At 36.2% G+C, this 23,836-nt stretch overlaps 1 protein-coding gene across 1 annotated transcript in view; it reads right to left on the bottom strand.

Annotated features, from left to right (window-relative positions):
• Positions 1 to 23,836, bottom strand: part of LOC108674300 (basement membrane-specific heparan sulfate proteoglycan core protein) — a 218,311-nt gene that overhangs the window by 163,400 nt on the left and 31,075 nt on the right. The window contains exons 4-13 of the mRNA XM_047885790.1: positions 17,648 to 17,770; positions 16,130 to 16,240; positions 13,918 to 14,034; positions 13,521 to 13,631; positions 12,459 to 12,587; positions 10,835 to 10,948; positions 9,560 to 9,673; positions 7,979 to 8,095; positions 6,453 to 6,569; positions 167 to 289 (exon numbers count right to left, since the gene is read on the bottom strand). Of these exons, the coding sequence (XP_047741746.1) occupies positions 167 to 289; positions 6,453 to 6,569; positions 7,979 to 8,095; positions 9,560 to 9,673; positions 10,835 to 10,948; positions 12,459 to 12,587; positions 13,521 to 13,631; positions 13,918 to 14,034; positions 16,130 to 16,240; positions 17,648 to 17,770 (1,176 nt within the window). The remainder of the gene's footprint in view (positions 1 to 166; positions 290 to 6,452; positions 6,570 to 7,978; positions 8,096 to 9,559; positions 9,674 to 10,834; positions 10,949 to 12,458; positions 12,588 to 13,520; positions 13,632 to 13,917; positions 14,035 to 16,129; positions 16,241 to 17,647; positions 17,771 to 23,836) is intronic.

The following is a 23,836-nucleotide window of genomic DNA, read 5'->3' as shown; positions in this document are numbered from 1 at the left end:
GTTACAGCACAATAAACTTTCCCTAACTTTGGCCTAATGTTACAATGATAGAGCCAATCTTACCACAACTGACGGTATTTCATGAGTAGGTTATAATAGGTAGTTAAACTGATAACATTTGATACGTGACCGGCAATTAAAGGTAACATGGAGCCGTGTAACTCACCTGGCGGAACGTCGTCACAGTCGTGTTCATCAGACCCATCGAAGCAATAGGCTTGTCCGTCACAGCGGACTCGTTCAGGCACACAATTTCCGTCTTTGCATCTGAACTCTCCGGGACCACATGCTGAAGGTTCGTATAGCAACCACACCGAAATTAGCAAGTGCTGCTACGCTATGTGAGACTATATACGGGTAATCTGCTATGGGTGCAGGAACACTGTTAGAAAAAACGGTAAAAAAACGGTCCCACCGGCATTCTAGTGGCCGGTCGCCCCGTGAAAATAAACTGTCTCGCTGTTTTTATCAGATGTTTTACGGAGATCTAGTGTTAAATTAGAATAAAAACGGCAACACGGTGTTTCTTTTCACGTGCCGACCAGCCACTGAAACGCCGGTAATACCGTTAACGGTAATTTTTCTAACAGTGTACGGGTAATCTGCTATGGGTGCAGGAAGGTGCAATATGAAGTATTGTAATAAATACTTTGGTGGAAGCGAACTCGTGTTGAAGAACAGAAACTTTTAGTGAACTTCAACATCATTTGAATAAAGATCGAGCTTATGAGGAATTGAAGATTCTGGGCAAAATCAAAGTTTGATAATGAGGAAAACTAAAAATACCGAAACAAACGTTAGTACTAATCAAAATTTTGAGCTATGTGTTTAGAGTTGTGGTTTTATCCAGCATTATGAACAGAATGAAAAATTCCGGAACTTCAGCATGATTTGCCACCACCATTATCTTCAAACAAAATGCAAGTGTAATAGATATGCCCAAGGGAAACGTGTATATCCTCTGCACCACTCTTCACTTTCGATATCTACAGTATATAACGATGAAAACTTTACCAATAATTAAATGATACGTATTTAATAGACACAAAAACTAATTTATCGTGACCAGCAGGGGCCATACTTTCAAAATTCGCTAAGTGAACGTAAGTACTTACGCTCTATTTTCTTGTCTATGATTGGTGGATTTTGCTTGAAAGGCCGTCAATTAATGATTGGCTGATGAACTTACGAACTCTTAAAACTTTTTTTGAAAGTATGGGCCAAGGGAGATTAGTTCCAAGTTTACCAAGTTGTTGTTGCAACAACTTTTGACTGTAGATATTGTTTTGAAGCAGTGGTAGCGAGGATACATCGTGTACACGTGACAACAACACACTTGATCACCACGCGCTTGCCAAATTTGTTTTCGGTTCACAGCTTGACAGTCGAAAAAATAAGAAATTTGAATGATTCGTGATAAAAATTACTATTCAATTCGCAAGAACTTTCTTCGAAAATTGCGCATTTCTTTCCAAGTCGCATTCAAACGCAATACTAATGGATATTTTTAATTCGGAGTTGACCTACTAAACGAATTTAATTATAAAGAAAAAGGTTTCAGTGCGCACCGATGCATATAAAGGAGATTGTAATTAATATAAATATATAAAGGAGACTGTATCATTCATTGGATAGGCTATATAAGCCTCACACACAATAACTAACAATTGGTTATTGTTAAGCCGTTCTGTAAGAGCTCAGTAATATCTTCAGTAATTCATTGAATGCATACAATTATTTTTCAAATAAAAAAATGGTAAAATATAATTCTATTTTGCGTAAAATCAAATATATAATTGTAAAATGCGGTAGTCACTTTAATTAGTCAAGCTTTATTTACTTGGATTATGCTATTAGTTTCTGCTTCGATTTGCTGCTTATTGGATTTATATCCGTTATTATAACTCGTGGATAGTTAAGTTATATTATAGCAATATTAATTTGAAAGTCCGTACTTGTATATTTTGGCTGACACTGATATTAAATTAGCGAGCAAATGGTGACCAGTTTTTCGTTAGCAACTCCAGCTTCAACTATGTTTACGTGAAGTACTATGTATATACATATATATACTTAGTATGGATCCTTGACGCGTGTTCGATCAAAACAACCATTTTTATTAAAATTGCACGTCAAAATCATCTTTTGAATTGTTTATCTTTCCTGCGTAATAATAATACGAGTCTAAGTCAGAAACAGGTGAGTAATACGAGTGTGAAATTTATAGAAATGTGATTGTTGATTATTTTTATAAATTTATATATGTAAATTCATTTGGCTCAATCAAACACATGCCAAGGATCGGAAATACCCCAAGCCGTAATGGACACAAACGCAGTCGTACTTTTTCAAAAAAAAAATAATGGTCTGCCAGCCCACGGACAAATATTATTTTCACAGATGATTTCAGCTTCTACCGCATCACTGCGTGAAGCTACATTGTCAGGGGAAGCATATACATTAATAGCCCAGTGAAAATTTACAGTCGCGGCAGCTTCTGATTTGGATTACCAGAAGCTGGGGCGACTCTAAATTTTGTTAGGGTAGGAGTTCTTCCCAGTGAAAATTTACAGTCGCGGCAGCTTCTGATTTGGAATTCCAGAAGCTGGGGCGACTCTAAATTTTGTTAGGGAGTGTCGTGTAACGGAGAAGCGAATAGTGATGTTAACAATTCAGGTTGCAACTACCGTAAAATATTGGTATCACCAATGGTAACCTTCATACCACCCGGCATGCTTATATAGTCTCGGCTGTTGACCAAGTGCATAATTCTGACTACTAATTGCTTCATGGACATGTTCGTGTCATAATTCCTTATATGGGCCATGTTAATATTGGACATGCATCATAACAATGTATTTGCAACGTGCTAATATTGAACATTCATCATGTACAAGTAATGCAAGAAGAAAATGTGTATTTGAAGCGTGGTAAAAAAAACGTGTTCCCAATTCAATGCCAAGATTTTTGACGACAGCTATGCATGTGAATAGATTCGAATTCTTGACGACAGCTATGCATGTGAATAGATTCGAATTCACCTACGACCAAAATTCGTAACTAATCTGCGATTACACAAGAAATGTGTTCTTATAACTAAAAAATAAATAAGCCAATATGTTACATTTAAAGCAAGAAAACGAGTAAGCTGATATTTCGAACAGTCACAAGATGAATTGTGGTCGTGGTTGTAGATGCTAAAGCATGATACCCAAAGTTGGCAATGAATGCAACATTCCAGCATTGGAATGGAATGCTAATTTAAATCAAGCAATTAATGATGAACGCGATTTCTTCCATTTCCCATAACATTAACTCGACAATACCAAATTTTCAACGATAAGGCCATTTCAAAACACAGTCACCAAATTTGTCAATTTTTTCCTTAACTGAAGATAGCAACTTAAGCATCTCCAGCAGCTCCAACATCTATTGGACCTTCGGAATTTATATAAAGAACGAGAACTTTCAACTTAAATTCCCCAACATTTATCCGTACACAAGACACCCAATCGGAGCTTCTTTAAGTACGGCTTAAAATTTTTCTTCCGCTGACCCAACAAAAACGATTAAGACTCCGAAACAAAGAATCAGGCCAAAAAGCGAAAAAATATTTTATTTTAACAGTAAGATTAGTCCGTGAAAAAAATAACAATTGCGGCCAACACCGTACGTCAGGTTTTTTTTTTAAACTCGCTTACTTTTATCAAAAAAAAAAAAAACGTAATCACCCAAATGTTTCGACTATTAGGAATATATTCCATATAAAATTGAAGAAAATAGCGCCTAAATGTTTTAACTTCGGATTGGATGACTCCAATGTAAAAATAAGGTAAATTTTGCTGCTACAAAGACCCTAACAAAAGCTTATACTTCCACGTAAGAATAAATAAACGGTGACCAATTCAACTGCAACGAAGCTGGTCGAACTTACAATTGGCTAATGGTTTCCACTGTCTTGAAAGCATTTCGGGATGACGAGCGTCAGTAAACCTGCATCCCAACCCACATGGAACGACGTTCGCATAGATGGTATAGTCAATTCCAAGATCGAAGCCATGGGCACTGCCTCATTTATAATTGACACGTGCCAATTTCCACCCGTAAACCAAAGCAAAGCTCGTCAACCAACAAACGCAAGTGCAACAAACTAACCGCCAGGTGAACAGTATCGTTCGTCATCGCCATCAACGCAGTCTACTCTACCGTCACACTTCCTGGCATAATTGACGTAGCAGCCGTTGCCACAGCGCCACCAACGCACTACCGTGAGGGAGCAACATACGTACAAATTGTGAGTATCGTAATAGAGCGACTTGAATACTGTTGATATATGCTAACGATAAATTACTATCATTTCAATGTGGGGAATTTGACCTAGAATTTGAGCAACGAATGAGCAATATTACTTTTAAGTGCGTACAATATACGTATAAAGTGAATATCGTAATAGAGCGACTTGAATACTGGTCAAAATATGCTAACGATAAATTACTATCACCTCAACGTGAGAAAGTTGCCTGAAATTCATTGTGGACCTAGAATTTGAACAACGAATGAGCAAAATTACTTTTAAGTACGTACAACATACGTACAAAGTGAGTATCGTAATAGAGCAACTTGAATACTGGTTGAAATATGATAACGATAAATTACTATCATTTCAATTTGGGAAAGCTGACCTAGAATTTGAGCAATGAATGAGCAATATTACTTTTACCTACGTACAACATACGTACAAAATGAGTATCGTAATAGAGCGACTTATATACTGGTTGAAATATGATAACGATTAATTGTGATGAGCGAAATGCATCGTCGGATTTACTTAACCTTCCATTTGGACAAATTTTAAGGCTTGTTGACCCTATTATTGTACCTTTTATCAGAAAGCTTGAGAAATTAAACTCAAAAGAAGTTCTCAATAACACTGGCATTATTTTTAACCGAACGTGTCTAAATGAAATGCTCTAACTTAAATATACAAAGGATTAATAACTAACATCTCAATGTGGGAAAGTTGCCTGAAATTCATTGTGGACCTAGAATTTAAGCACCGAATGAGAAAAAATTACTTTAAGAGTACCGTTAAGAGACACCATCTTATACCGAGGATTAAAAAAACCGTTAAGAGAGACCATAAAATACCAAACATTCTTGCATTAAATTTCTCGGGCTGCACTTGCACTGAATTATACAATAAACAGTTTGGTAGTACATCTTCAGATCCGCTTGTGAAACCTGTTTTATCAGGACCAGTCTTCCTTAACGAAACCCAAGATATTGAACGGAGTTAACATTTAATACAATCAGCCACTGAAATATTACAATATTAGAAAAAGGCGTCATCTATGGGCGCCATAAATGGACTACTAAAACTTCTTTAAGGGGGCAATCAGGCAAACAAAAACAATATTGCAATCCTGTATTGCTGGGAATAAGTTCCAAGGATTGAATGTAAATTAGGCTGTTATTGTTCTGAAGCGATCTTACACTACGTCTAAAGCAAGGAGCCAAAAACATCTGCATGCAGCTGAGCGTTTCTTCACAAACTTTAAGCAAAGCACACTTGCTACTGTTAGTGCTACTTGCATCACAGTGCAGCAAAAACGGTTTCGCAATTAATACAAACACGGTAACATACCTTAAAAAATGAAAAGAAACTGCACGCAGAAAATGTTTATTCGAGTTCCTGAAGTGATTTCATTGAATAACCAAACTTCCATTCAAAGAGAAAATGACCGAGAAATCGTCAAATATGCGCTAAAAAACTTCCATGTTTTCTCCCAAGAAAACGAGGCGGATCTGGTGCACACAGAAGATGGGTTGTGAAAAAAAAAACATCTCCACAAAAGAGATAACGAACGTAATTATGAACACGCTGCGCTTACGACAATGCACGCAAAAGTACCACCCATATCTGGAATAATTTGACAATCGTCTCGCGTGATAGTATTTTGATATTTCGATATTACCCACTGGTAAAACTACTAGAGAAATATTTCGCAACGGACATTAAATCGTAATGAAAAAGATTTACCAAAAAAATGGAAGGGGATCTATTCCGATTCCGGTTTGACTAAAGTTCGACCGTTGAATCAACCCACTAAAAAATAACATAGAAGAGTAACTGAAGCTAAATGTTTGATGAACTAAATAATGTTTGATGAACTAAATAATGTTTGACGAACTAATGTTTGATGAACTAAATAATGTTTGATGAACTAAATAATGTTTGACGAACTAATAATGTTTGACGAACTAAATAATGTTTGACGAACTAAATAATGTTTGATGAACTAAATAATGCCTGAACTAAAAATGTTTGATGAACAAAATAATGTCTGAACTAAATAATGTTTGATGAACAAAAAATGTCTGAACTAAATAATGTTTGATGAACAAAAAATGTCTGAACTAAATAATGTTTGATAAACTTGCATGTAACTGACCTGGTGAGCAGTTGGCTTCGTCAGAGCCGTCGCTACAGTCACGCCTTCCGTTGCACCGCTGAGAGATCGAGACGCACGTCTGGTCCGATACGCACTGCCACTGGTCGGGTCTGCATTCTATAAAAGCCAGCAAAAAAAAGACAAGTGAACAGGCAGTAAAAAAATAAATTTGGATAAGTTCTGGCAAAAAAAAAAATACAACTAATGCTTAATGTAATGTAGAATGGGATGAATTAAAAATGAGCAGAAAGGGGGCGACGTTCAACTGATTTTTTGATGGAACAGCAAATAAAAATAAACATATGCTGATGAATTGAATTTCTTCGGACACCAACAGATATAAATAGTATACAATATAAATAGTATAAAGAAAAAGTATGAATAGTATACAAATCAGGGATATTTAGAGATGTTCGTAATAAATCAGTGAAGAATGCACAGTTCAAGCGCAGAGCATGAAAATGAGACCACGTTCGACACAGAAATTCGGAAGGACATTCTAAACGAGAAGCGTGAATTGTCACGCGAAGTAGTCTCGCTGAACCTAATGAGCTGCAGCCTAATTAGGTAATTCGATAAGTTCCCTGTAAAAGAAAATTATACATTTCACAGAAAAATAATCTTAATAATACGATACCCATGATTAAACTCATGATGTGGAGTTAAAAATAAATTCGGAAAATAAATTTCGTACATGATTTCTAAATAATTTCCGTAAAGAAAAATAACAAACACCAGCACCGAAAATTTTCAAACATGTAGCTTAGTTTAGAAAGACATTTACATTCCAAATTACGTTTACATTTTGACAGACGTTTACATTCCACATTGTATTTACATTTTGTTTACATTTCACATTACATTTACATTTTGACAAACATTTACATTACACATTACATTACCCATAGATAGACATTTTCTCAACCTATTGTCCAACACATACACAAGGGAATCCGTATAGTCTGGAAATTATTAATCAGCAAATACAATTAAACCAGTGATTTGCATTCGGGAGATACATTTCAAATCTAATTGGGAGGCAACTCACATGTGATCTATAAATAATTTATGTGTGTATATAATAATATTAATTAGTATTGAATAGTACTCACACTTAATCGCCAATACAGCAACGAAGTTAAAGCCGGAAACATGAACTTATGAACATTCTGTGCGCTCCAAAGGTTCAAAAGGAGAAAACGATCATCGGCATCGTGCACAAAGTCAACTTAATTTGTAGTGCGGACAATCGTAACAAAAAAAATTTGCCCAACAAAACCCCCAATTCAGCACTTAATATAGCTTATTTGCACTAAAAAAAAGGCACCACAAGATAACTTTACAAATGCCGGCTAAACAAATAGCGAGCAAGTATACCTGAACAATTTATGGACAATCGTAACAAAAAATTTTCGCCCAACAAAATCCACAATTTAGCACTTAATATACCTTATTTGCACTATAAAAAAGGCACCACAAGATAGTCATACAAATGCCGGCTAAACAAATAGCGATAGCGAGTATACCTGGACAATTAATTTCGTCGGAACCATCGGAACATTGCAGCACTCGGTCGCAACGTAGCGACAAGGGGATACAGCCACGACCGTCGCTGCACGGCCATTCGCTAGCACTGCACGACACTGCAACCAAATGTCCAAGAAATGAACTCAACTGTTTCCAATCAATTCAATGTCACAGATAGAAAATTAAATAGAAATTTTCATTGATTTGAGAATAATTGGTGGGGTGACACTGCACGAAACTGCAATCACATGTCCAAGAAATGAACTTGACTAACTCCAATCAATTCAATCTCGCAGATAGAAAATTAAATAGAAAGTATCATCGATTTGCGAATAATTGGTGGGGTGGCACTGCACGACGCTGCAACCACATGTCCGCGAAATGAACTTGACTATTTCCAATCAATTCAATCTCGTAGATAAAAAATTAATGAAAAAGTTTCATTGATTTGAGAATAATTAGTGGGGTGACACTGCACGAAACTGCAACCACATGTCCAAGAAATGAACTCAAGTATTTCCAATCAATTCAATGTCACAGATAGAAAATTAATTAGAAAGTTTCATTGATTTGCTAATAATTTGTGAGGTGACACTGCACGACGCTGCAACCAAATGTCCAAGAAATGAACTTCACTATTTCAAATCAATTCAATATCACAAATAGAAAATTATTAAGAAAGTTTCATTGATTTGCGAATACATGGTGGGGTGAAACTGCACGAAACTGCAACCACATGTCCGCGAAATGAACTTGACTATTTCCAATCAATATAATCTCGTAGATAGAAAATAAAGGAGAAAGCCCAATTGATTTGGGAATAATTGGTGGGGTGAAATGAATAATTAAAGTGAAAAAATAATATATAAAGAATTACTAAACTTGAGGTAATAAAAAATGTTAAATATCATAACTGAAAATTGATATGTATAATCGTTATAATATATATCTATATTTGTTGTTTATAAAAAACAAATCATCGTTTTTATCTTTAAGAGGAACTAAAACTTCTAAAAAGGAGGGCAATAGGCGCCTGGATGCTCAGCTCCAGACACTATCAAGTTACTGGCAGTGAAAGAAAATATGCACGAAACTTCCGAGTAACACAGGGAGATATAGAACAAATAAAGTTTACTTATTACCAGTTACAAATTATTCAAATCTGACAGATTGAACAAGTGATGAATATTATCGTAGTAAAATAATGTTCAGAATCAATACAGTGGCGATCATGTCTAGCAACTGTTAGGTGAGGACATGTAGCGAGAACTGGGGCCATACTTTCAAAACTCGCTAAGTGAACATAAGTACTTACGCTCTATTTTCTTGTCTATGATTGGTAGATTTAGCTTGAAAGACCGTCAATGATCTGTCTCTTATACACATCTCCATGTGTANAAAGTATAGGCCCTGGGCCTATAACTTATAACTTTTTGTTAAAGTATAGGCCCTGGGCCTATAACTTATAACTTTTTGTTAAAGTATAGGCCCTGGGCCTATAACTTATAACTTTTTTAAAGTATAGGCCCTGGGCCTATAACTTATAACTTTTTTAAAGTATAGGCTCTGGTCCACAGTACCAGGCACGCATTGCGTCTCGTCGGAACCGTCGGCGCAGTGGCGCACTCCGTCGCAGCGGACGCGCAGCGGCACGCAAGATCCGTCCCCGCACATCCAGTCTCCTTGCCGGCACTCTGCAGCAGCGCCGTGTCACATGCCACTCACAAATGCCATAATAACGCTGAACTAGCCTAATAACGCTCAAATGCCATAATAATTCGCAAATACCCTACAATAACAGGATGAAGTTTATAGAAAGGATCTTATCGGAATTTCAGATTTAGACAAAATTTAAAGATAATTATTATTATCTTAACACGTTGTCTACGTATTGGTACATATGCGTACCACGAAATGTATTTCTCCAGGAGGTAGTGGTAAATAATTCAGGTTGCCTAAAATCGGCCAAATCCGAGAACAAAAAAGGCCAAAAAAGGCCTTGTTATTAGTGTAGGTTCCGCTATAAAAATTCCATTTTATTTTCTTTTTCAGTATTTGAAATTTAATTAGGAAATACCCCTATCGTAAATTTTAGCCGGCCAACGCAATTGAGAAAAACTAAATCACGGAATTTGTCCGGAAAAAATGACCGTCTGGCAACCCTGCTTAAAAAAAGTACAAAAAATGAAATAATTGTACAAGATGAAGCAATCGTAGTCAACGTGTTAAAATAAGAGACTGCATGGAAAAAGTTCATCGAAGCACAATATGTCTCGGCATTATTGAGCGCGGGAATATAGAGACGAAGCAGGTAATGACAACTGGATAAGCTAAGAGAATATTCGAATGTTCCACATCATCATGTTTCGAGGAAACAAGAGAAAATACTATTTATAAGTAATAGACGGATGATAATTTATGAATAGGCCTCGGTAACGTTAATTAATTCTATTTACGGTACACTATAACTTTTTTATCCCCTACTTTCCTATTGATGTAGCGCCTCCGGTGAATTTTCCAATTGTTAGATGATATTACATAATAAATCATTATATAGAATGATATAACAAAAACACTAATTATACAATACATTAAATAATAATGTAAAATTAAATAGTATGCTTGTGACAGGAACCCAGTGAAAATTTACAGACGCGGCAGCTTCTGATTTGGATTACCAGAAGCTGGGGCGACTCTAAATTTTGTTAGGGTAGGAGCTCTTCCCAGTGAAAATTTACAGACGCGTTTTGTTAGGGTAGGAGTTCTTCCCAGTGAAAATTTACAGTCGAGGCAGCTGTTGATTTGGATTACCAGAAGCTGGGGCGACTCTAAATTTTGTTAAGGAATTAGCGTACCGTAGACACAGGTGAGTTCGTCGGAAGCATCAGGACAGTGAGTGTAACCATCGCAACGTTGATGTTCAGCAATGCAAGTTCCTTCGCTGCACCGAAATTCTCCAGCAGCACAAACTAGTCAAGCATGCAATAGGTTAGTCACACGAGTACTAATTCATGTTAGTATTTGAAGCAATTTAGCATTTATTTGTAAAAAAATTTCTACACCAGAACAGAAGTTAAGGCCGTCAACAAGATTAGATCGGAAATATTTATTCACGATAATATTTTTTAACATCCAGTAAAAAGCAATACGGTCACTTCTTATTATAGAGGGTGAAATAAACTATAATAATCGTCAGTATTCATGCTACGATACTTTATAATTTTATAATGTATTCATAAAGCAGTATAATTAAACACGTCTCCTAAAACTCTGCGGATAAAATACCTCACATTCAAGTTCCTCATACAGAACTTCTCAAAATTACGATAATAATGCGACAGTTATTTCAAGAATTTGATGTACGCCCCTACAATAAAAGATGGAAATAAATACAATAAAAAGCAGGAGAAAATAATACGTCAATTCCCAACAAGTTAATACAGAACAAATACAACAGCACGCGAATAGAATTTTACACACTAGAATATTATGGACTAGAATATAATACATTAGAATATTACACAATAAAACTAAATAGCAAGGAGAATAACTTCAAAAATCAGTCAACAAAAATCAATATTCCATAGCTAGTTATTAGTAATCAGAGAATAAATACGGTAAAAATAATAACATAGATAATTTTTAGTGTATTAAATCTATCAAAGATGGTGGTTTTTGCGCATATAATTCGGATCATAAAGTTCTGGTGAGAGATAAAACATGTTCACGGGTTCAAGCTTTTGGTAAATTTCATAAGAAACGAAGAATTCGATCGCGGAAGCAACCATCTGATCTTCCCGAATAATAAATATAAAAGAACGCGCTTTCCATAATGTAAAACACAATACTTACAGTCTATACATACAATACAAACACGTATAACAGTCTTTATTTAGTATAGAAATTTTTGAAAGAGAAAGGACTTATTCCATCTAATGATTAAAAGTAGTTCATAACGAACATGTATGCTTAGCGAAAGAAACCCCAACATGTGCGATAATATAAAGCATTCGACGATAAACATTCAACAAAATATATCTATAGAAGAACTCAGTTTATGAAAAATCAAAAACTCTTGTTGGAAGTTTACACTGTGAGCATAGAGAAAATGTTCACATAAATACCAAATTTCGCGAGTAAGTAATCAATAAATGCTAAATGTTACGAGTGTGTAATCAATAAATGGCGAGTAAATAAATGAAGAAAATCAAATGTGGCGAATATGTAATCAATAAGCTCCAAATATTGCGAGTAAGTAATCAATAAATGGCGAGTAAATAAATGAAGTAATTAAATATAGCGAGCAAGTAATCAATAACTCCCAATCAATAAATACCAAATGTGACGAGTAACTAACCAATAAGCTCCCAAACGCGGCGAGTAAGTAATCAATAAATACCAAATGTGGCGAGTAACTAATCAATAAGCTGCCAATAATACGCATAAGCGATCAGGACCGAACATAATGAGCTAAGGTACCGGGCGCGGGGGGCGGACAGGAAAGTTCGTCAGACTCGTCGGGGCAGTTGGGCACCGCGTCGCACACGGCGCTCTGGGGCACACACGTCGTGCCCTCAGCACACAGCCAGTACCCGGGCCTGCAGCTCACTGCAGCAACATGTTTATTGTATACTTAATGGGAAGAACGTGCAATATTAATAAGTTGTAGCTCACTGCAGCAACATTTTTATTATATACTTAATGGGAAGAACGTGCAATATTAATAAGTTGTAGCTCACTGCAGCAACATGTTTATTGTATACTTAACGGGAAGAATTGCAGCAACACAATAAGTTGCAGCTCACTGCAGCAACACAATAAGTTACAGCTCACTGCAGCAACACAATAACATAACAAAACAAAACATAACGAACAACGTAAAACATAGACGGCAAAGCCGCAAAGGCGTTTCTTTCGTAAACAGATAAGTCATAACTCTCCAACAGCGGTAATAAATCCAGAGAGCCATTTATCCATATGATTAATAGCTACGTCATCACTCTCCAACAGTGATAATAAATCCAGAGAGCCATTTATCCATATGATTATCACGAAGCGTTACCAAACAAAAAATCCCCAAAGTAGATATAAATCCAGAGAGCCATTTATCCACATGATTATCACGAAGCATTACCAAACAATAAATTCCTGCAGTAGATATAAATTCAGAGAGCCATTTATCCATATGATTAATAGCTACGTCATCACTCTCCAACAGTGATAATAAATCCAGAGAGCCCTTTTTCCATGATTATCACGAAGCGTTACTAAACAATAAATTCCTACTTCTGATATAAGTCTAGAGAGCACTTTATCCATATGATCATCACGAAGCATTACCAAACAATAAATTCCTACTTTAAATATAAATCCAGAAAGCCATTTATCCATATGATTAATAGCTACGTCATCACTCTTCAACAGCGGCAATTAATCCAGACGGCCATTTATCCATATGATTATCACGATAAGTTACCAAACACTAAATTCCTACTTCAGCTATAAGAATTACACGGCGCATTGACCCAAAATTCAACGCACCACACGCCGCCTCGTCGCTGCCATCGAAGCAGTCAGGCAGGCCGTTGCAGACCGAGGCTCGCGGAACACAGCGGATGTCGTCGCAGCGAAACTCGTCGACCGAACATTGCTCTAAAATTTATAAATTTTCTTAACCAAAACCGTAAAACTTGATATATATGTATGTTTTGATATTAAATTTGTTGACCAAGTACCAAGATTACCAAGTGCATATAATTAACTTTGATGATACAGACGACTCTGATTTGACGCGTCTTGCATTTTAAATATGCATAGTCAAGGTTTATGGCAATTAATAAAAACAGTTTATGTTGAATTCGGAAAAGGTTTGATGCAGCTGAATACAACCGACAATATGTCATTATGCAATATATATAAATACTGTTGGTCATTGTACCGGGTGTACAGTCGCGCTCATCAGAGTTGTCTAGACACTCTGGGATGCCGTTGCAGACAGACGTTCTCGGTATACAGCGCACGGTGTCGCAGGAGAACTCGTCTTGGCTGCACAGAGCTGTTCACAAACTTTATTGGTGGGCATCCTAAGTTATCCATATGATCATCACGATAAGTTACCAAACAAAAAATTCATACTTCAGACATAAATACAGAAAGCCATTTATCCATATGATCATCACGATAAGTTAGCAAACAAAAAATTCCTTTTTCAGACATAAATCCAGAGAGCCATTTATCCATATGATCATCACGATAAGTTACCAAACACTAAATTTCTGCTTCAGATATAAGAATCTTCATAGTGAAAATCATAATTCTTTCGATAAATACTCATTTAGATGTAGCACTGCAATAATTTCATTAACATTTTTCAAACACAACGAAGATAAAATAGAAAATACTCATGTATGCTGTAATTATTTGTACAGCAATAATATTAAATTATAAATACAGAGATACGTTGAAAAATTCACATTCACATAGTTGAATGAGTACCGACAACATGACAATTAACACAGAACAAACAAAGCAATAAACAAACCATAGATACCACGACAATAATTAACGAGTGCATGTCGTTACCGATAACAGTTACCGATGACGACTTCATTCAATCAATGAAGTAAGCACGGTTATCTACAGCTCGTGACTTCATTTCGGTAAATTGTTTATACGAAAGTTCAACACGTTGACTACGAAGTGGTACATATGCGTACCACGAAATGTATTTCTCCAGGACGTAGTGGTACATAATTCAGGTCGCCTAAAATTGACCAAATCCGAGAACAAAAAAGGCCAAAAAAGGCTGATAGCTCAAAATATACTAGCTTATTTGTAGGTTCCACTATAAAAATTCCATTCATTTCCTTTTTTCAGTATTTAAAATGTAATTAGGAAGTCCCCCTATCATAAATTTTAGCAGGCCAACGCAATTGAGAAAAACTAAATCACGGAATTTGTCCGGAAAAAAATGACCGTCTGGCAACCCTGTTTAAAAATAGTACAAAAATGAAATAATAGTACAAGATGAAGCAATCGTAGTCAACGTGTTAACTGAGCAAATGATATAACTAGATGAACAAGATAAGAATTTGCAGCCCACGCTGTAAACAATTTTGATTTCCAACGAAGGGATAAATTGCCACGGCATACTGGAGTATTTAAATGTGACAGGCCAATAAATTATAACAAAACAAGGTATATATGCATAAAATTACCTCGAGAATATAGCAGACAGAAAATGGTCGTTGACGACAATCAGAGAAAATCAGTCAAAGCAATCACACTCCACCGCTCAAATAAACGTTGTTTAGACGTTAATTCTTGCGGCAAAGATCTCTCATAACAACAACCTAAATATTACACTGTAAGGCGAATCACCGTTAAACGGTCTCACCGGCGTTCTAGTGGCCGGCCGACACGTAAAAAGAAACACCGTATGGCCGTTTTTATTCAAATTTAACACTAGAAATCCGTACAACATAAGAAAAAACGGATCAACAGTTTATTTTCACGGGGCGGCCGGCCACTAGAACGCCGGTGGGACCGTTATTTTACCGTTTTTTCGAACAGTGAATCAGGAGAGAAACACAGGAAAAATCAGAAGGTAATTTCAATTTAGCTACGTTGACTTTTCAGCAACTAAGTAGCAAGCAACAAAATAAATAACAAGTGGTTTCGATTGTAATTGTAAACAATAAACAGTTAAATTCCAAAAATTGTTAAGCCGAACATAGAATCACAAGATTGTTTTGCATCCCCCACAAAAAATATTAGGTCATGTACAATTAATAATCTTTACACATAGAGCCCATGTGGAGCATTCAGAGACATGTCATTATTTAAATCTTATGCCCTAACAAAATTTAGAGTCGCCCCAGCTTCTGGTAATCCAAATCAGAAGCTGCCGCGTCTGTAAATTTTCACTGGGTGGTACAGAATATGCGCATAGTATCAACAATCACAAGATAAAATGCAAATGGAACTACAATTTAATGAATGTGATAAATAATGAAATTTGTGCGCACAATAACACAAACCTTAACAAAGTCGCACGAAAAACCAAGCTGGACAAATTTCAGACCCAACAATAAAATCAAGTCGCTGCCCAGGATCAAAAACCAAAATAATTTTATTTTTCGTAATCCTACTTGGGCAGCCGATCTCGTCAGTTCCGTCAATGCAATTGTAAACTTGATTGCATCGTTGATCTATTGGAATGCATGTACCTTCCGTGCAACGGAATTCTTGAGGAGTGCAGCCTGAGAAATTAGTAAAAATTTCAGCTTCGCTCTTAAGTCAAAAGAAATGTCGTGAATAAAGAGAAAAGCATGCGACACTATAATAATGTATAATGTATAACACTTGTATAATATATAAAACTTGTATAATCTATAACACGTGTATATTATACAAGACTTGTATAATATATAACACTTGTATATTAATTAAGATTTGTCTAATTTGCTAAGGAACGCATTGAATGTTGAAAAAGAAACCTCTTTACTAACTGTCGTGAATACGCACAGAACCTAACTTATATGAAGGATCTTGAAGCCTGTAATTGAACAAAAAACTTATTTCGAACATATACAACTTAGAATCGCTTTCATAGTTACGAAATTTTGGTCCGGAAATCTAGGAATACGGCGGAACATCGGGGACATGTTCATTGGAGTAGTTAGCTCTTGGTGTTGGTGATCGTTACCATACCAACCTGTACCTGTAGCTGAACCTTTGATCAGTACCTGTAGCTGAACCTGTGTAGCTGAACAGTACCTGTAGCTGAACCTGTGTAGCTGAACAGTACCTGTAGCTGTATACAGCTACAGGTACTGATTACTTATAGGTGATCAGTACCTGTAGCTGAACAGCCAGTAGAAGCCTTGGTACCACAGATACCTGATGGTACAGCTCGAGGTCACTACAATCGTCTCGGTACCAGCAACGGAAGAGCCACTAGAGGCCTCGGTACCACAGATACCTGATGGTACAGCTTGAGGTCACTACACTCGTCTCGGTACCAGCGACGGAAGAGCTACTGGAGACCTTGGTACCACAGATACCTGATGGTACACTTCGAGGTGCAGGCGGTAATCAACACACTCACCTCAGTGCCAGCAAGTGAAGAACTACAGGCCTCTGTGCCATAAATACGAGATGGTAAGATGGAAGTTTCACTCACCACACTCACCCCAGTTCCAGCGAGTGAAGAACTACAGGCCTCTGTGCCATACATACGTGATGGTGAAGATGAAGGTATCACTCACCATACTCACCTCAGTGCCAGAGAGTGAAGAACTACAGGCCTCTGTGCCATACATACGAGATGGTGAAGATGGATGTTTCACTCATCACACTCACCCCAGTTCCAGCGAGTGAAGAACAACAGGCCTCTGTGCCATACATACTTGGTGAAGATGGAGGTTACACTCACCACAATCACCTCAGTGCCAGCGAGTGAAGAACTACAGGGGCCCTACTTTCAAAACTCGCTCAGTGAACGAAAGTACTTACGCTCTATTTTCTTGTCTGTGATTGGTGGATTTTGCTTGAAAGACCGTCAATGATTGGCTGATGAACTTACGATCTCTTAACTTTTTTTGAAAGTATAGGCCCAGGCCTGTATGTCATACATACGTCATGGTGAAGATAGATGTATCACTCACCACAATCGTCTTCATCGGAGGCATCAGGACATTGGTATTTGCCATCACATCGCTCTGGCTGGGGGATGCATGTGCCGTCGACACAGCGGAACTCTCCGGCAGGGCACACATCGGGTGGACCGGCTGCACGGAGTGACAATTTTTAGTTTACGATCAATAATGACAAGTATAACATTAAGTAATAATCTTGATGCACGGAGTGTCAAATTTTAGTTTACGATCAATAATGATAATTATTACATTAGCTAATATTCTTGATCATCAGTAATGAATTTATATCAGTGGCAGTCAACAAGACTACCAAAGAATATTTGTATCTAAATAATAATCATTTAATGCTCGATTATTGAGTGATAATTATAAGATTAAGTAATATTCTTGATTATCAGTAATGAATTTATATCAGTGGCAGTCAAAAAGACAAATGATATTCATATCTAAATAATAATTATTTAATGTTGGCGATTATTGGAGTACCATAAATCAAAACAATGAAAGGGATTTTTTCTAAAAAATTTTAAAATTCCGAAGTGCTATCGAATTACAGTGGAGGGAACTTTTACATAGAAAAAATTCTATTTCAAGAACATTTGCTTGAAAACGAGTAATAAATATGAATAAAATTATTCAATTCAAATTATTCAGGAATAGATTCTCTCTATTTACTCGAAATGTTTGTTGAAAACATAGGGATTAAAAGCAACCATATTTGTTAAAAATTCTTCAGGTGTCAAAAGTAGAATAATGTAAAATTTTCGATATTCTAACGTCTGAAGAGAAAAATTCTATCAGAATAGGTAACACTGAATAGTGTGTTAATGAAGTTGATGCATGAGTGAATAAATAATCAGGGGTTTATTATATGTACAGTACATACATTAATAATTTTTTATCCAAATAAATACTGATTTGGATAAAAATGTTAATGAGAATCAGGCATCGACAAGATTTGCAATAACTACCAAGAAGGTTTGTTTAACGTGTTCTCAAACAGAACATAAATTTTTTAATTGACGCTAAAGTCGTCATTGGAAAATTATATATATGCACATGACCAGCCTAGGGTATATCTATGATCATATATGAATCTGAAAATTAATCAAAGGCTAATTAATGTCCACAGAACCAAATATTTGATCATTAAAGCAATCAGTTATAGATATGAATTAAAGCGACAAAAACATAAAACATAAGCATGGTGTAATTAAGTTAGCTCCAACATACAGAATGCATCACTCTATTACGGCTGTTCAGTGATGCATTCCCATTGAAAATTTACAGACGCGGCAGCTTCTGATTTGGATTACCAGAAGCTGGGGCGACTCTAAATTTTGTTATAGCTTCTGATTTGGATTACCAGAAGCTGGGGCGACTCTAAATTTTGTTTGGGTTGTGATACAAGCGCAGCCTCTGAATCATTGAAAGGGCTTTTCATCACACGCAACACGTATGTTAAAGATGAAAAAAGCAAGCGTAAGTGAAGTAAGATGAAGTCTGGACACAAGACAACGAATGGACCACACCAAACATCAGTGCCTCACCTGAAAAGATGCACATGCAAGTAACGAAGCGAGCCAAACATAGTGAACAAAATATACGAATAGTAAGGACTTGCTAGTCAATAAAAAAATTCGATTGACTACATAGACATCGAACAAATACAGCAAAACTCAACGAACAATTGAATAACTAAAAGAATTCGAAGTGAATGGAACTAGTACGAAATGGTGCTACGAAATTAACGGAAGGCGTCACTACAGAAAAACAAAATTTGCAAACACACATGAACGAGCGAAAATCAACATATTACCTCGTAACTAAATGGAAAGACATTTTCGACAAATTATTTGACACGAAGTTCAATGAAAACATTCGAATGCAATACGAAGAAAATAAGGTCGTGCATCTAGCTGAGATCTAATTAAGGTATAGAGACATAAAGTAACTCGTATTGATATAACTTTACACTCTAGAAGAACCGCTTCTTGCATCACAGCTGAAGATGACCGAGTGTAAACGCAATTGAAAACATGGCTCCCTTGGATTTATTGACATGTTTTACGCAATTGAAAATATGGCTGCTCACTTAGCTTTATTGATGTATTTATCGCATTTTCTCATTTATGAAAAAAATGCGCTATTGTGCTCGTCATGTCCGTCCGTCCGTCCATCTGTCCGTGCATTCACGGACGGGCGGACGAGAAAATGCGCTCTCTGTCACTCACTGCAGTGAGTACTGAGTTATATTTTTTACATGATTCCGCGAATACCGTGACGCGGTTCACAGGTAGACGAAAATTGTTAACCTCATATTTGCTGACAATTAAAGCATAAAATATTAGGAATTATAAAATTGACCTAAATAGGTTAAAATTGTGATAGCCCCTAACTAGTGTGGTAGACCACTTTATGGAGTTCATTTTGCAGAGATCGATTATTATCAGGCCAAGATAAGCTTCATGTCAAGACAGTGAAATGAATAACATCATTCAATTTTTTTACGCCGCATATTGAGAATATTGTAAGTACTAACACGTAGAAAAACACACGATTTTATTATCAATACCATATAGTATGACAGCGATGTCACTTTTGATATTTAACACGACAAGAATTCATACATAATGTGAGATACAGCAATTAATTTGATTTTAATTGAGTAGAAAAGGTCGGAGGAATCAAGTGTTGAACTTGAAAGTACTATTTACTCGAACATATTTTACCTTTCCGCCATCAGTCTAGCGATATCCATTGATACTCCAGAGTGTAAGTTAGATCACTGTTTAAGGCTAGGACCGCACAATTCTTACTAACACTTAAATATACTACTAGTGTGATAGCTCACCTCTGGAACATTTATGCTTAAGTACTTGAAAGACATACGAACAATGCGAATAAAAACATGTCAAAGCAATAGTTAGCTTACTCTTGAGATCAACGTTCTACAGCTTTTTATTTCTCATTCCTCCAGAGGAAGATACTTTACAGTTTAAAGTCACAACGTCAACTCATTTACAGTCAGGTTTTCAACGAATTTATATTGAAAATCAAGTAAATTAGAATTCATCATAAATTCAAAATCTACATTTTGATATAGTCATACAAATTCAGGAACACATCTGGACGTTTGTTTATGGAATGCAATTATCATTATTCGCAAAAAGCCTTGATATTCATGATGGGTAAATCAGCGTGGATGACATCCATCGAGTGGATGACTTACGACCTAGGCCCATACTTTCAAAAAAATTAAGAGATCGTATGTTCATCAGCCAATCATTGACAGCCTTTCAAGCTAAATCCACCAATCATAGACAAAAAAATAGTGCGTAAGTATTTACGTTCACTTAGCGAGTTTTGAAAGTATGGCCCTTACGCAACAACTGACTTACGTTCACTTAACGAGTTTTGAAAGTATGGCCCTTACGCAAAACCTGACTTACGACGATCGCAATCAAGTTCGTCGGTATCACAGTCCAGGTCGCCGTCGCAGACCAAGTCGGCTTCGAGACACTGCCCGTCACCGCAGAGAAAAGACGCTCCACTACATCCTATAGTGTTCAATTCGCTGCTAGAATTAGTACAAGGTATGATTCTGTCACTTATTGTTGAGTCTAACTTAAATAATATTCTAGTCTAACTTAAATAATATTCTAGTACTTGTAGCGAAGATTGATTGTTCAAGACTTGTAACACAAAAGAGCTTGCCGTAGGCACAGTTCGTCACAGTTGCTCAGATGATTCATTCTTGGGCTCAATATCACTCAATTCACGAAACTGCAGGAGGTCGATCCTTATTGGATCTCGAAAATTGGATGGATTTATGTAACTAACTAGCGTAATATGGGTGCAACATCGTTCGATACCCTCGAAAATTGGATGGATTTATGTAACTAATTAGGTTAACATGGGTGCTACATCGTTTGATACCTAAAAATACAGAGTAGTGTTAAACATTTCGTCTCAAACACCCCCATTAAAACCACATTTGATACAAGACTGATCAAAGCTGAATCTTACACGGAATTCACGGAACTCGGGCACACTCATACAAATAAAAGTTCCAACACTATAAAGAAATATCATACAATGAAACATAAAATTTGTCATAGATGTTATTGAAACATGCCACGAAAGCTAATGATCACAGAACAATTCAGTGAAACAGCAGTTATAATCATTTGAACAATTCGACGAGTCTGGGTGTGGTAAAGCGAGAGATGTACAAGGAATGAACTATAGCAAGGAAATAAAGAAGCCAGTGTAGTATCTTAATTTGCGTCTCATCTGAGATTTGACCAAGATGGTTAATTTCAAGTTTTATTCTTATAAACAGACAGCCATATTTGTTTACTGGTTCTGAAAGTCACTAACAAGAAGCGGCAAATTTTTCTGACTTGAAAATTTTGTTTCCGAATTTCAAGTTTTATTCATGTAAACAGAAAGCCATCGTAATTGTTTACTGGTTCTGAAAGTCACTAACAAGAAGCGGCAAATTTTTTACTTGAAAATTCCGTTTCCGACTGAGGAAGTTAAAACAATCTATTTACAAAGATGATTTGTTCAAAAGTCGATTTACGAAATAAATTAAATGCTAAAAACTGGGCGATGTGCGTTTTATTCATGAGATACCTCGCAAATAGTTTTTACGTGTTATAAATAAGTTTTTTTTAGCGAAATATGACATTACCAGTTTCCTGATCTTAACCAAAACTGCTTCAAAACCGAGAATATTCCTATTATTTAAAAAAATGGCGCAAAATTCAAGCGAGATCTACAAAAAGAACAACTGCAGAATCCAATGAATGTAAGGATTGAATAACATGTACAAATTATTATTATTTTCCGCAAACTTACGGAGACAGTTTTGTTCATCAGTTTGATCGGCGCAGTCCGGCACACCGTCGCAGCGCTGGCTGGCGCTGAGACACATTCCGTCGCTCACGCATTTGAATTCTAGCTCAGTGCAGGCTAGACAAGAGCGGGCGATTGATTGTAATGAATATGGGTAATGTTCAGCAAAAAATCTACGGCAATATTCAGAAAATTTCAATATTTTGTAAGCGAAAATAAATTTTTTGTAAGCGAAAATATAGTCTTTATAATTAAGACAAGTTCATTCAGATTGAATTGATACACTGAATGTTAGGGATTAAATGGATCAGAGAACTCATTCGAACTCTTAGAATTTAAGATGGATTAAATCATTCAAATATTTCTATTAATGGAGATTTCAGAAATTATTCCCCTATGCGAACCCAGGGCCAATCAAAGTTCAGCAATGAACACAGTGCAAAGCAAGCAAACCTGGGGCAATTACAGTCACATAATTTAGCTCACCAAGCAACGCCTGTTGACCCCAACATTACGTAATTAATTAAAGTAGGATAAACAAAAGGTGTTGGTCTTTGGACTATAATTAAACAATAGGTTGAGCGCGGTTTGTAGGTTAAAGTCAATTGTTCCTAAAATTTCAAGTAAGGTGAATTAATTCTCATCAAATCTTGAATGATTAGTGAGGTCAGCTATAAGTTTTCGTGCATTTAAATCTTCACTATAGTACCCTTGAGAATTTCAGTGGAAGAGAATCGCCATTTTTGCGATGCTAAAAACCGATCTGAACGTAACTTTTAAGAGCTCAGAACATATAAAAAAACGCGTTACAGATGGATTTTAAAACTTCTGAGTTTTTTGAAGAGATATAAGCCTCCACTGGGGCAATTAACATGTACCCAAATGCATCAGTCTAATGACAGCTCAAAGGCTCAGCGGCAATGACTTTTCACATTTAACAAAAAACATTATAATGTGACATTAACTGGTATGAAATTTCATAATGGATTTAAAATAATTAGTAAGCAAAAGAGAATTTGTCTCGAAAAATACTAGATGAAGGTATATATTTGGGCATTATTCAGTAGAAATGAAACTTCCATAATGCGAGAAGCGTAGAGAGGAGTCTTAAAATATGAGCGTATTTGCCGGTACAGGGCCTATACTTTCAAAAAAAAAAAAAAGTTAAGAGGTCGTATGTACATAAACCAATCCTTGACGGCCTTTTAAGCAAAATCCACCAATCATGTACAAGAAAATAGAGTGTAAGTTTTTACGTTCACTTAGCGATTTTTAAAAGTATGGCCCCAGATCACCTAAAGATTATTTAGGGACAATGTATATACTTTAAATCAA

Source organism: Hyalella azteca, unplaced genomic scaffold (assembly GCF_000764305.2).
Source record: "Hyalella azteca isolate HAZT.00-mixed unplaced genomic scaffold, Hazt_2.0.2 contig3122, whole genome shotgun sequence".
NCBI lineage: Eukaryota > Metazoa > Arthropoda > Malacostraca > Amphipoda > Hyalellidae > Hyalella > Hyalella azteca.
Note: the sequence above shows the minus strand (reverse complement) of the source record. Positions and strands in the feature narration are given on the sequence as shown.